Genomic DNA, 13,414 nt, shown 5'->3' with positions numbered 1-13,414 from the left:
TAATATTAACATTACATGCCTATGCTACCCCTTTAGCCACAAATCATATTCTTGGGCTAATAATGAAAGTTAACAACAATGACATTAACAGATACCACAGGAATGTTTACAACACAAGGGCAGAGAGCTCGCCAGGGGGCTTATTTCAGCAGGGTGGGTTTACTAGGTGTGTATTAAACATGTAAAACAAACAGCAGCCCTCACAGTAAGAAGTCACTATTTGTTCATGGAAACCACATTTCATAGATTCTGAAGAGACGGATATTTATATTTTAACAGATAAGCCTGTGGATATTCTATGTTGATTGTTTTCTGAAACATATTTGATTTAAAATGAGATCCAAACCACCAGTGTGTAGTCCATCAATCAATACTTAAAGTAGAATGTCGTTTCAAACAAACGCAACTCAAACAGGAGTAAATAGTGCTTACGTCGAGGACTACTTTAACAACCAAGTGAAAACATGCTTGCTGTTCTAATGGATAGATACAATAGCATGACGGTGTACGTGGGACTACACAAATAAACAAAACTGCAGTTCCCATGTTTAACCTTTTAAAGCAGGAACATGTCACCCAGTGCAACTTTGTGGCTTACTAATGTGTTTTTAACGTTTATTTGGACGACAATGGAGCTCTTTGTCTCAAAACAAACAGCAAAATAAGACCTTTCAAAGACATTTGAAAGTATTTTGGTTTCGGTCTTTTTGTGAAATTTGTTGACTGTAAGAAAAAAATAGAATATCACTAGAATCTCTATATAAAATGTACATTCATCAATTTAAACACATTCCTCTCAGTTTATTTTTCTATATTTTAATAATACAAATATTGAAGGATAGTGTGATGGAGAATTTGAACAATGCTGTGTAAAAATGTTCAGCTATGAAGTTTACCTGATTGGCTCTTTCCAGGTCTGTCATCACCATCTCAATCTCATCGGCCCTGAGAAAGACATTTACTGTTAAAACACAGGAAGTGACAGCGCTTGTAACAAATACAAAACAAATATGAAAGAATGGACAGATGAATCCCAGGAAGTACACTCTGCTCACATCACGTGTGAGTGCGATTGTTTAGAGAGAACTCATTTAGGAGGTTGATGCCGTGTCCATTAAGCTACTGTCTACATTTCACCTTAATCCATCGATTGTGAACTCCATAACCCAAACAGCTTGTATGTGTGCATGCATCGGTGTGTGTGTGTGTGTGTGTGTGTGTGTGTGTGTGTGTGTGTGTGTGTGTGTGTGTGTGTGTGTGTGTGTGTGTGTGTGTGCATGCATCGGTGTGTGTGTGTGTGTGTGTGTGTGTGTGTGTGTGTGTGTGTGTGTGTGTGTGTGTGTGTGTGTGTGTGTGTGTGTGTGTGTGTGTGTGTGTGTGTGTGTAAGCCCCTAAACCCAGGCTACACTAAAACAGAGGGATTACATTAATAGAGCTCTAAGTCCTAATACAGCCGACTAATCTGCTATGAAGCTGTGTGATTGTGTCTGACTAATGGTCTGGATGGGGGCCATGGTTCACCTCTCACTTGCTAGAGGTCACACAGCAAGAATACATCCCCATAATACCACTGAACTTGAGAAAAAAAAAGTATAACCCTCTTTCCTGAGTGACGTGAAACCCTGTCACTTAACAATGAATGAAACTTTGAAAGTCTTCAAGACTTGCAAAAAGTATAGGTATGCACCATGGTTAAACAATAAGATGACCCTCTCTGTTAATGAGTTGTGAGTCAGCGTGCGTTCCAGGATAAATGTTGAATACATTTTGCCGTATAAGGTTACAACAACAAAATGCATGAACATGTTTGTCTTGAATGCCGTGCAAAGACACAGTGTGTGCATGAGATTTTATTCAACACATTATATGTTGATAAGAACACAAGAGTGGCATTGAGTTCAAAGATGTGAGCCATGTCCATTAAGACCTTTTGATTTCCCTGCAATCTTTTGATAGTGAACCCAATAACCCACGCAGCTTTTGTATTTGTGTGTCACAGTATGAGAAACAGCGTTATGTCCCATAGGCTTGAGTACTACTGATTTGAATGTGTTTAACAAAACAGACACAGTTGATATTAGGTCAACATTGTGCCACAGGCAATGCAGCAAAAAGAATCAGATGTGGGTGGGAGAGCTTTTCACTCTACGCTTTTAGTCTTTGCCTTACAGTTAAAAGGATCTAGTATGCATTTAAGCAACATAATAGTACACTACCTCGGCGGCTTTTATCCTGTCTTAAGCTATAGTGTGCGGACCCACGTGCGCACTCACGCACACACAAATGTAGGGTCAGAGAGCCAACAAGCCAGAAAAGCTTGTAATGGAGAGCGTTTATGGGTAGTAATGCAACCCAAATACACCACCGCTCCTACTCCAAATGTGATCATTTAATCAAAGTACAGATGCACAAAGTCTTCTTAAATAACCTTTGGATTTGGCTGTATTTGGGAATTATAAAAAGGCAAAGCTAGAGGCTGAGGGCCAAAGCAGATCACAGGGAAGGGATTTTCTCCATATCCTGATACAGTCAGTCAGTCGCTGCGCAGGGCAGGAACTGTCCTTGGCCAGCTGATGCTGGAATTAATTCAAACACTAAACAGTAAAGGGAGTGTCCTTATTAATGGTAAAAATCGGATTTAAACCCACTAAAACACACCTACACGGCTTAATATAGCAGCCACAGGGAGGAGCTATAGAGCAGACGCACAGCTGCACTGGAAAATCACATAGACAAACAACACACACGCTTTTGTACCATGAAAGCCAATGGCTGCACAAGTGACATCAGTGAGCACTGTAGGACTTCAGAAACAAGCCCAGAGCCTCTAAGCCCCTACTGTACTTCCTCTATCGCAGACAGGCCTTTTCATCTCTTATCATCTTCTCTCGCTTGCTCCTCACTCAACCGCTCCTTTTCTCTTCACCCTCTGCCTGCCTCCCTCAACCCGTTCCTTTCCCCTCCACTTTTCCTCCTTTCATCTTTTTCCCCCCTTTCCACCTCCCCTCTGTCATCTCTCGCCCTCTCTTCCTCGGCCTCTGTCCTCAGTGCCAGCAGGATATTCCCCTGATTTAGATTTTCATTTCCCTCCTCTATCACACTCTTATCCCCTCTTCCTTGCTGGAGCCTCCAGTCTCTGACTCGCTTCTTGCCCTCTAGCTTTCATCACTCCATTCCTTTTCTTTCCTTAGCTTTCTCCACATTGCGTTTTCACAGCGTGTTACCTTGGGGATTTCAAGGAGGCTTAAAAAGAAGCTAGCTGTGAGAGTGTGTCTGTGCATGTTGTGCGCCATTTTGTGTTTGTTTGTGGTTGAGAGGGACACAGGCAACAGTCAAAAGGCTTTTCTTTCTTAATTATCAGAAATGTAATGTTTTTCCCCAAAATGTTATCAGTCCTTTTAGACACAGATAAAGCAACACAAGCTTATAGAGGAGCATGCACACACACACGCACACAGAGAATCCTGTGGGGCTGGGGATCAATATATCATTAATCTTTAACAGGGACTAAACGGGTAAAATGCGGCCAGCCAGACCCTCACAGCGCCAACACACACAGGGGTCGACGCTACATCTGCAGGCCCGCCTCCCGCTGCCGCTCACACACTCCGGGCACTGCAACATCGACCAAATTCTCTCTGAGTGTGTGTACGTCCGTGTCTGAGTGTGTGTAAGTGTATTTTAAAAGGCAGATTACCCGAATGCAGCAGGAGGATGGGGGATTTGTCACGCAATGTCCTCCTTAGTGGAAAGTTTAGAGCAGAAGTGTGTGTGTATGTGTGGAAAAAGTGCATGATATGTATGGAGTTTGTGTTTTGCAGGGCCAAAATATATGCAGTCGAAGGGTTAAAAGTTGTGTTCAGCCAAACACTGGCGATTTGCTCAGCCAAGCAGTAAACGGGGGAAGGACTCCAAGGACTGGGAGGGTGCAGGGTTAGAGAGGGTTTGTGTGTGCTTTAAAGCGTTGCATTAAAATTTCAGATCACAGCACGCCACATAGTCAAGGACCCTGACTGCCTCAGGCTCACGAGTGAGTGAGTGAGTGAGTGTGTGTATTTGTATGAGGATGTGTGTGTGTGTGGACTGGCATGTGTTTATTAGCTTCTGTAAGCAAATGAGAACTTCTATATATGTCTTTTCAAAATGCGTTTCTTCTGACATGAAAGGAACAGACAAGGACGCAAAAGCGAATAAGAAAGTGTAAAGAAATGAGATAAAGTAGAGGATATATAGTCATGAAAAAATAAAAATAAAGAGGGGGGGGGGGGGCTTCTATGATAAACTATGAGCCTATTGATTAGTGCCATTATACTGCATGCAATATCTTCTGGTCGCCTTTCCTCTTACACTCGCAGTGCAGGGGAAAAAAAGACAGTGTGCTAGAAACGAGGGGGGAAAGTATCCTGAGGACGAGAGGAGAGGGATCGATCTGTTTTTAACAGCCAATCAATTTAACAGCTCTGTTAATGGAGAGACACACAGTGAGTTTGGGGAAGGGTAAATGGAGAGGGGGGGGAAAACCTTAAAAGCTAAGTTGATAGTTGTAGTTCTCTGTAGGCAGGGCGCACGCACGGAACATTTCTATAAATAGTATAAATGATATAAAAAAAAGAGTTGATGCTTTAAGGAAACAGGGATCTGTCCTTTACACCAATTACCAATAAAACACCATAAAAGGCTTCATTTTTTTGTCAGTATTTTAACTTTCTGAATGCTGATTTGGGGGCTCGAGTGGCTCTGGTTCTCGCTACTAACCCAGAGGGAACAAAGAGTGTGAATGTCATAAAGTGCCACTTCACAGTGAGGAGTGCTGACATGGAAAAGCTTCTGTTCTCGTCCTCGCCACTACTATAAGATCGATAATGATAGATGCCTACAGCTCACGTAATTGAAGCCACCTTATCTTAAAGGTCTTGTTAGAAGCCTGCGTGGCTTTTAGTCAGAGATCTCAAAGCGACCCTCGTCAGCTTCTCCTCCTCCTCAGGACCCTGATGAATCACCACACACAGAAAATCCCTATTTCGGTGCTGCTGTGGCTGCAGAACGCATTACAATCCCAGTCAGTATTTACAGTGCGTTGGGTAATGCTGGGATTTGGATTTTGCCGAGCGTTGTGGGAGACAATCCAGCTGTTGGGGAGAGAAGGGGGAGTTTCCAGGGACGGAGATCCACTAAACAGGATGATTATGTCAGGAACAGAATATGGAGGAGCCAGAGGGGAGAAGTCACCAGCAAAACACACGCATATATCACCAGGACACGTACTTTGCTGTGGATTCCTCGTCATACTTGGTCTTCAAATCAAAGAGCTCGGCCTGAGTTGTTTCAAGTGCTGCAAAAGACGGAAAAAGAGTCGGTTGTGAATTTCAATCGTCGACTTTCAAATAAATAATATATAACCAAGTAGAAACAATACTTTTCAAAGACCCTGAAAACATATTTTCTAAAACTGCTTCCTTCTAGGCATTCTGTAAATAAAGATTATGGTTATTTAAAATAAAAACGTACAATATATATGATACCCCTGGTAGTTTGAGGTTTATTAAATGGTATATCAACTTTATTCTTAAAATTTAGATTTAGACTTTTTTGTCAAAAGAAAAAAGATCTTCTTCAGATTCATTTTTTTTTCACCTCACTTTTTTTAACTTTATATTTTTCCTTAGATTTCTGTACAGCTTGTGCTTTTGTCCTGGCGTCAAGGTGTTATTTGCCCATGTTGCTAGGCCACTGTCAATCTGATCAAACCACACCCACCTGGTTCAGATGAAGCAGATTAAGTGTTTAACTTCAAAACCTTTTCAAACATGTACATTCCGTGAAAAATACCTAAGAGTTGAAAGCAAGTCTTTAAAGCCAGCTCCACCTAATATTAAGTGATAAGGTGACCATTTTAATTGAGCGGGCTAAAACAGTTCTCAGGTCTGTGTAAGGCTGGTACCTGTCTGTAGGGACTGGGCCTTGTGCTCGGACTCCTCCAACCGTGAGGACATGGAGTCCTGGCTCTCCTGGAGTTTCCTACAGAGGCAGACAGAAGGTGAGAAAATAAGAGTTTGGACAAAGAAGTCACAGATAGAGGTACTGTATCAGTACATCTTGCTTTCACACTTTGCGGTAACTGCAACTATTCTCTATTTTCCCACCATTTCTGAAGTGTTTTCCCCACTAAAATCCTCCCAACACAACCCACTCCTCATTAAGCAGCCCTATTAGGGAGGAATGTCTGGCCACTGGGGCACACTGCACCCAGGGGGAGAGTGAGGGAGAGCAAGGGTTTAGTAAGAGAGGGGGAAGGGGGTGTCAGAAACCACAAGGATAAAATAGATTCATTCTTAGCATATAAAAAGTTGGGCTCTGCTGAGAAATTGCCACTGCGTGTAAAAACATCAATAATCTAGCACAAAGACAGTCTTTATGGCACTCTTTGATGCCCCCCTTCTCCGCCAATCTGTCTCTCCTGTCATCTCTATTTTTCAGCCCTCTCCTTCATCCTTTCATCTCTCCCTCTCCCTCCTTCCCTCACTCCTTGCAGGATAAAATGCATCAGAGGTGCCATCCATTTACTGCCCCTCTCAGACACAGGAAGTCAGCTCTCTGCAGACAGGAAGAGGCCTATAAAACACTGACGTAAAGGAAATACAGTTGGACAATTGATCTTCTGCTGCACGTCTGAAAGGAGCAGTGAGCTTTAACACGGCTTCACGGCAAACATGATGATTGACACGAGGAGAAATATGAGCTCTGTACTGAACATTTAATAAACACACAGCAAGTGGGCCAGAGACTTTTTAAAAAGGATCACTGAGAAAGTTTCTTGTGAAGTGTTTTAATGACTGTAGGGAGTGTGGAAGAAAAAAAACTCTGTAGCATTTGTTGGCAATGCCTCGAAATGTTAAATGAGAATATGATGCAACTGAAAGTAATCCAAACTAGTGATCTTTTGTCTTGTGGAAAACTTTCACACAATGACAAACTTTTTGGATAACCCATATGCAGGTAAAGATTGTTAAAAAGGGATTGCAAGTGTTATCCAAAATGCAGCTAAATGATCAAACAGCACAGAACAAAGTATTTTCCTGTTCAAACAAATAAAGTAATGGAAACAAATTGGAAAGTATATTCCTCTTTACTTGTTTTCCTTTGAAAAGACAGAGCATTCTACTACCCTGTTCTGTTTGCAGTCATTCAGAAATCGTTCCCCATCAGCCAGTATCACAACACTTAACATATTATTATTATTATATCCGCGCGTGAGCAACACTGAACAGTACCATGTGTTGTTGAGCTCTATGACCCACCATATTGACTTTTCTATTGATTTCTTGATTTTGGCAGTGTTTCATTTCCTAGTTTAGAAACATGTTCAGCTTTAATGCATCCATCACCACCTTTAACTCCTGCTCACCCTCAGTGAAGATGTGCCGTCTCTTTAAGCCCAGAGGCTGCTCCAGCTAATCGTACGAGTGCTCATTTCTCTTCGACTCTGCACACGTTTATATATCCCTTTACTTCCAAATAGGAGCATCACTGCTATCAGAGATAACTTCATTTAAGGTTGACATGTCAATTCTCCACCTGCATTTGAAAAACTGAACCTCGTGTTTTCAGTTTGACCTGGCCAGCATAATATTATCAATTCATTGAGCAATACGTTTGAGTTTATAAGTGAAGCAACATTATGATGCTGCCTGCCTGTGACTCTGTCTAGCCTTTCAAAGAGTTAATACAGCATTCCCGTACTCAGTTTTTTCATGTTTTTTTTATTATCTGGCAGTAATTGAGAGCTTATTTATTATTGCCACAGGCTTCCCGTGCATCTGAAAAAAACAGACTCCAAAATGCCAGGAAAATGGGGTTGGAAAGGAAGTAACCTATTAAATCAGAATAAATTACTTTAGATTAAAATTAAATGACACCTAAGCATATTTTCTATCATTACATAGTCATTTAGTGGGTTTCATTCAGTGGTGTATATTTTCAGAGACAATAGAGGTTTGTGGTAGCAATTATTCTGAACAAAAAGGCTGGAAATAATGTGGTAAAAACAGAAAATAGGAGTCTGAGGTGTTGATTCCCATCAAGACAACAATGGCAAGCACCCACATGACAAAAATGCTGGCTTCGTCTTTTCAGTCTTTTCATCCCTGTATTCATGTTTTAAAGGAAGGCAATGCCAACAAGCAGCAATTTCTTGATTGAACTGATAACTATGAGGAACAAGTCCAAGAACTATTAGCTGAGAAAAAGTCATTAAGTCATGAATAGCTCTGCATAAAATGAAAAAAAGCCAGAATTCTTAAATCCTTCAAAGATTGGAATCATAGCAGATCTGTTCAAAGGGCACAATGACCCAAAGGTTTTAAATGAAAAAGAATGCAGAGGTTATTACTTGAAACACCACTGCTGACACACCCACCCCCACACACCCACCCCCACACACCCACACCCACACACCCACACACACACACCCACACCCACACACACACACAGAGAGAGAGAGAGAGTTTTACCTCTCCTTCTCTGCATAGTCGTTGTGTAGCTGGAGCTGCTTCTCTTGGGCCAGGTTCTCGGCTTGATTCTTCAGAGACTGCTCGTACTCACGGATCTTCTCCTTCAAGGCCTTAATGGTCACCTCTGGAGATGGTGAAGCAGAACGTATAGAGGAAAAGTAAAAAAACAGACAATTTGCTAAATATATAGACACCAGACTATAGCTGTTTCTTAGATGTGATAAATGGCAGTGATGACGATAATCCCTCTGACAGGGGGGGTTTGACCTTTGCTTAAGGAACAGCTTTTCATATCCCACATTCTTCCTCTGTCAGCGCAGTCTAAGGCCTATGGCCCCTATGGCTCCGGCCTAATCTTTACACCCATGACTGGTATAGGATATTCACCGATCACCAGCAGCAGATATGCTGTATTCATTAGGACTGCATTAGTGCTGAAACCCCATAACTTGCTGACGGCTTGAGGTCTGTATGGGGCAGCCTGAAATAAATCTAACACATAACTGGGGTAATAAATAGGCCTCTGTGTGTGTACATGTGTGTGCACGTGTGTGTGTGTGTGCACGTGTGTGTGTGTGTGCACGTGTGTGTGTGTGTGCACGTGTGTGTGTGTGTGTGTGCGTGTGTGTGTGTGTGTGTGTGTGTGTGTGTGTGTGTGTGTGTGTGTGTGTGTGTGTGTGTGTGTGTGTGTGTGTGTGTGTGTGTTTCACAGAGAAAGATATAAGTGAGTGAGACAATGATAAAGAGCATTGCTGCTTGCTGCCTTTGACTGAGGGCTCTTAGCACTTTGTGTGTGTGTGTGTGCGTTTGTGTGTGTGTGTGTGTGTGATTTAAACTCCAGTCTCACTGCTCTGACACATAATCAATAGAGGAGAGTCCCCTCAGAGCCCTCTTACCCCTTAACTGCTTAACTGAACTTTAAACATTTAGGTTGCGGGGATCAATGGCCCCTGCACTCTGTGTGTGTGTGTGCTGTGTGTGCGAGCAGGTCTGCGTGTGCGTTTAACAGGAGTGGGAGTTCCACAGTGTGTTTTGGGGTTTTAATATCCCCCATCTATTGAGGCGGGAAGGAGGGATAAAGGATGAGGGAACAGGAAAATCAATGGCAAAATGGAACCCTGCCGCTATCGAGCTGTTCCAATTAACTCTCGCTGAGGAAAGGGGGATTCCAAAACACTGCCTGCTCGCTCGCTCACTCCTCCTTTTCGACCAAAATTATACCACTTTTATTGCTGCTTCTCACTCATCTCTTGCCTCTGTCAGTTTTTCCGTCTTTCTTTACCCCGAGGTAGCCTGTCGTTTTTTATTCATGAAACTGTGCCTCGTGTTCCTTTCCCCCTGAAACCTATTTGAAAATGTAAAACCTTGTACATTTTGTGTGTTTGAAACATTTATAAGGCATTCGAATATGTTCAAATTTGCCCTTGATCTTTGAAAAAGGGCTAAATATGTTTCCATGACCTTATATTTCAGTTCATTAACATGCAAACATAATGCAGAAATGTGATTGGCAAAGGTCCAAATAAGCAAGAAAATATACGGAGTGTCCGTATCCTCCCACGCCACAAACAAAAAGCCCTATGCCCTGATCAGATACCACACTCGTATATTATATCGAGTTTTGTTTTTTTGAGTGGAGAAACTTGCAAGAAGCAATTATTAAACCTCTGTAGCACCACACTTAGAGCTCAATAATAAAAGGGATAGTTCCAAATTCTTAAAGTAGGGTTGTATGACGTAATTGCTCATACTCAGTGTATGACGCACACCCCAGCAGGCATTTGTACCAAAACAATAGCGAAGCTGTGATGTTGGCAGCAGCAAAACCAGTTTGAGCCACCTATAAAACTTCACATTACTAAAAAAACAAGTTTACTTAAGTTATTACTGTAAACAATTAAATCTATTTAGAATATTTTTCACCCCTCTACATTTCCGTCTGACAGCCATTTTTTTAAGGTTACTTAAGCCAAAATATATATATTTGTCTTCAATCTAGAGGAATCAAGAAAAATCCCATTCCTGGTGGGAATGGTGAGGTTACCTTCAAGCATAACAAACACATTGTTACTGTTATCTTGCATGTGAACATTTTCATCATTATTTACTTTTGAGAGTGTTCTCAGAGTAGCAGCAGTTTGAATGTCATAACAAATATTTAATTTTCTGGTGGTCAATTGCCAAACTGATTAAAACATTTTTATTTTATTTCATCTTTTTGTTTCTTATATTTCCAACTACAATACACTGACGACCTAAAACAATATGTTCAATTTTTAGGACAGATCCCGTCTTTTCACCTTCATTTCTCGTCTGTATATTTTTCTTCCCATCTATTAATCAGTGTAAATGTGCCTTTCCTAGCCAAAAGGATGTTTTGCCTCCTCACTGAAGCAGCCTGCTACACCATCTTAGTTTGGTTTTGGTCACACAAGTGTACTCTGCACTTTCACTGGCCATAATGGTAAAGCAAACGCAGAATACAAGAGAAGAGAATATTAAAAACCTGCCAAACTACACAAATAGGGAAATAAGGAATGGTGATATGTGCTCGTCTATGATTAATTGTTTGCCCTACATCCATGCCCCTCTCAGAGTCAGTAAAATCCCCAAATGTGTGGCTCTGCATGTGTCCTGTCCCTTACCTTGGTTTTTAACCTCTGCAAACTCTTTGTTGTAGTCCTCCAGTGTCTCTCGAAGTTTGGTGTTCTCTGTCTCAATGTCATGCATCCTCTGGAGCTTCAGCTGCAGCTGCTGAGCCAGCTCCAGCACAGGTACAGGGTCTGGCAGAGACAAAACACACCGCGTTAAACACACTGAAAACTGCAAAACAGACTACCCAAACAAGGGCGGAGAGGTGGCCTAGTGAGCTAGGAATAACTACATCCAAGGCCCTGTGAGAGCGGGAGCTTGCCCTGGTGAAGCGTCCTTGAGCAAGGCAATGAATCTCCTACAGCTCCAGGAGAAATGTTCTGCAGCTGACCCTGACCTTTGATCTCCCTGTGGAGAATGACTGGTTATTGCTAGGACCAAAACATATCCCAAATACTAGCAATAATATGACAAGGAGAGTTATATGTTACCGTCACTAATGCATCACACAGCTATAGGTCAGGGATTGACTTTATTTACAGAACTGACATTATCATTCGATACTGGATTATCGCGGTTAAAGTCCTTATCAGAGGGATCTGAAATGCAAAAAAATAAACTGTACTGCAGTAAATTCAGATGACACGTTTGCTGGTTTCTTTCTGCTATATTTGTATTACTTAAAACTACCAACCGGTCGGATAGGTGGATGACAACCCTACATGATGCCACAGCTACCAATTGCTTTTTGTAAATAAGTATGATTAATGTTCAACAGCTAAATGTCCTACACTGGACCTATCTTCACTAACAAACCTTGATAGATACATTCTAACATTGCTAATGTAATGTTAATTTCAAATATATTCAAATATCGACTTAATAAAGTACATTATTGGCAATGCTGTACTGTAAATACTTATAAAACACTTCACTGAACGGAAAGAGAAAAACAGAACAGATTTGGCCTGCTACAACAATGAAAGGTCGAAGTCAGTTCAGCCACATTCTGTTTATCCATAAAGGTTATTGAATGATACACTATCAACCATTGTATCAACAGTGACTATTGTCGGTGTGCAAGATAACTTTGTTTTTGTATGTGGGGGAAATGCGTCAACTGCTGACACAGCAGGAGGACTGGATAAGTGATACTCGTAGATACACACAGACAGCGGATGAGACACATTAACAACAGAGATTACTGGGCTATGATCAGTGAAAGCGTTCACTATGATGCAGCTTGAAAGCAAGAAAAAAAGAAAAACATTGGAGCAGACAGATGGACAAAGTGGAGCCGTACAGAATAGGCAAGGCAAAAGGTAAATAAGAGATTAAAGGAACACGAGACAGACGGAAGACAACACATTTCTCGAGGCATTTCACCAACATCTCTGTGAACACACAGCAGGGTTAACTGTCAGTGTGATGAAGAGAGCCCTGTCAGTCAGGCCAATCACATCTGATTGGTGCTCATGGGTGGCAGACTGGTGACAGGCAGCCAAGAGACGCAGGCGACGCTCATCAGCATGCCAGCTAAAAGAGCAGTTTGTGTGTGTGTGTGTGTTTATTGTATAGATAACAGGAACTGACAACTTACAGCTGGGGGTAAGGGGGGTGTGTGTGTGTGTGTGTGTGTGTGTGTGTGTGTGTGTGTGTGTGTGTGTGTGTGTGTGTGTGTGTGTGTGTGTGTGTGTGTGTTCGTTTCCCCTCCAGCACGCTGACATCATTAAACAGCTGGCTCAGTCTTTCCAGCCACAGCAGGGGCAGATTATTCAGTCAGCTCTTAGCAGCAATACAGTGTGGATCCATTACTGATGCAGCCATTAACACAAGAGGGCACGGCATGCATTCCATCACCAATATTATGAAATGGACAGCATTAGATTGGATCCATAAGAGATTAATAAAAAAAAAAATGTAAATGGGGGAACCTTTTCACTGTTCTGTCAATAAAATCCTGAAACATTAGGCAGCCAGTTGTATTGCAGTCTCTGTGTCAAACTTCAATATGTGAAGCAGACAGAGTAGGCGAAACGCATCTGAAATCAACTCTAAATGGAGGGAAACAGATGCCAAATAAAGACATTCAGCGGGTGCTACTGTACTGGGCAGAGCTACAGCTGACTACTCTGGCTCACGCACTCAGACTAAACAGCCTTGTGTTTCTCTTCCAACTCCTCCAGCACATTCACTGAGAGAAAAGGAATAAAGACAAAAGCCTATATAAGTCCAAATATAAAGTCTTCACATTCCCAGCCAAGCCAGTAGTGTAGTTGATGGGTGGTTTAGGGGTTCCTGCCACTGTAAAC

General features: G+C 41.9%; 1 protein-coding gene across 1 annotated transcript in view; it reads right to left on the bottom strand.

Moving 5' to 3' along the window:
• LOC104959781 (homeobox protein cut-like 1) overlaps positions 1-13,414 on the bottom strand; it is a 50,875-nt gene that overhangs the window by 13,680 nt on the left and 23,781 nt on the right. Inside the window, exons 4-8 of the mRNA XM_010787678.1 lie at positions 11,156-11,345; positions 8,511-8,634; positions 5,942-6,018; positions 5,266-5,332; positions 897-945 (exon numbers count right to left, since the gene is read on the bottom strand). Coding sequence (XP_010785980.1) covers positions 897-945; positions 5,266-5,332; positions 5,942-6,018; positions 8,511-8,634; positions 11,156-11,345 — 507 coding nt within the window. The remainder of the gene's footprint in view (positions 1-896; positions 946-5,265; positions 5,333-5,941; positions 6,019-8,510; positions 8,635-11,155; positions 11,346-13,414) is intronic.

Source organism: Notothenia coriiceps, unplaced genomic scaffold (genome assembly GCF_000735185.1).
Source record: "Notothenia coriiceps isolate Sejong01 unplaced genomic scaffold, NC01 NC01_scaffold00031048, whole genome shotgun sequence".
Lineage (NCBI taxonomy): Eukaryota > Metazoa > Chordata > Actinopteri > Perciformes > Nototheniidae > Notothenia > Notothenia coriiceps.
This window is presented reverse-complemented; position numbering and strand designations above follow the sequence as displayed.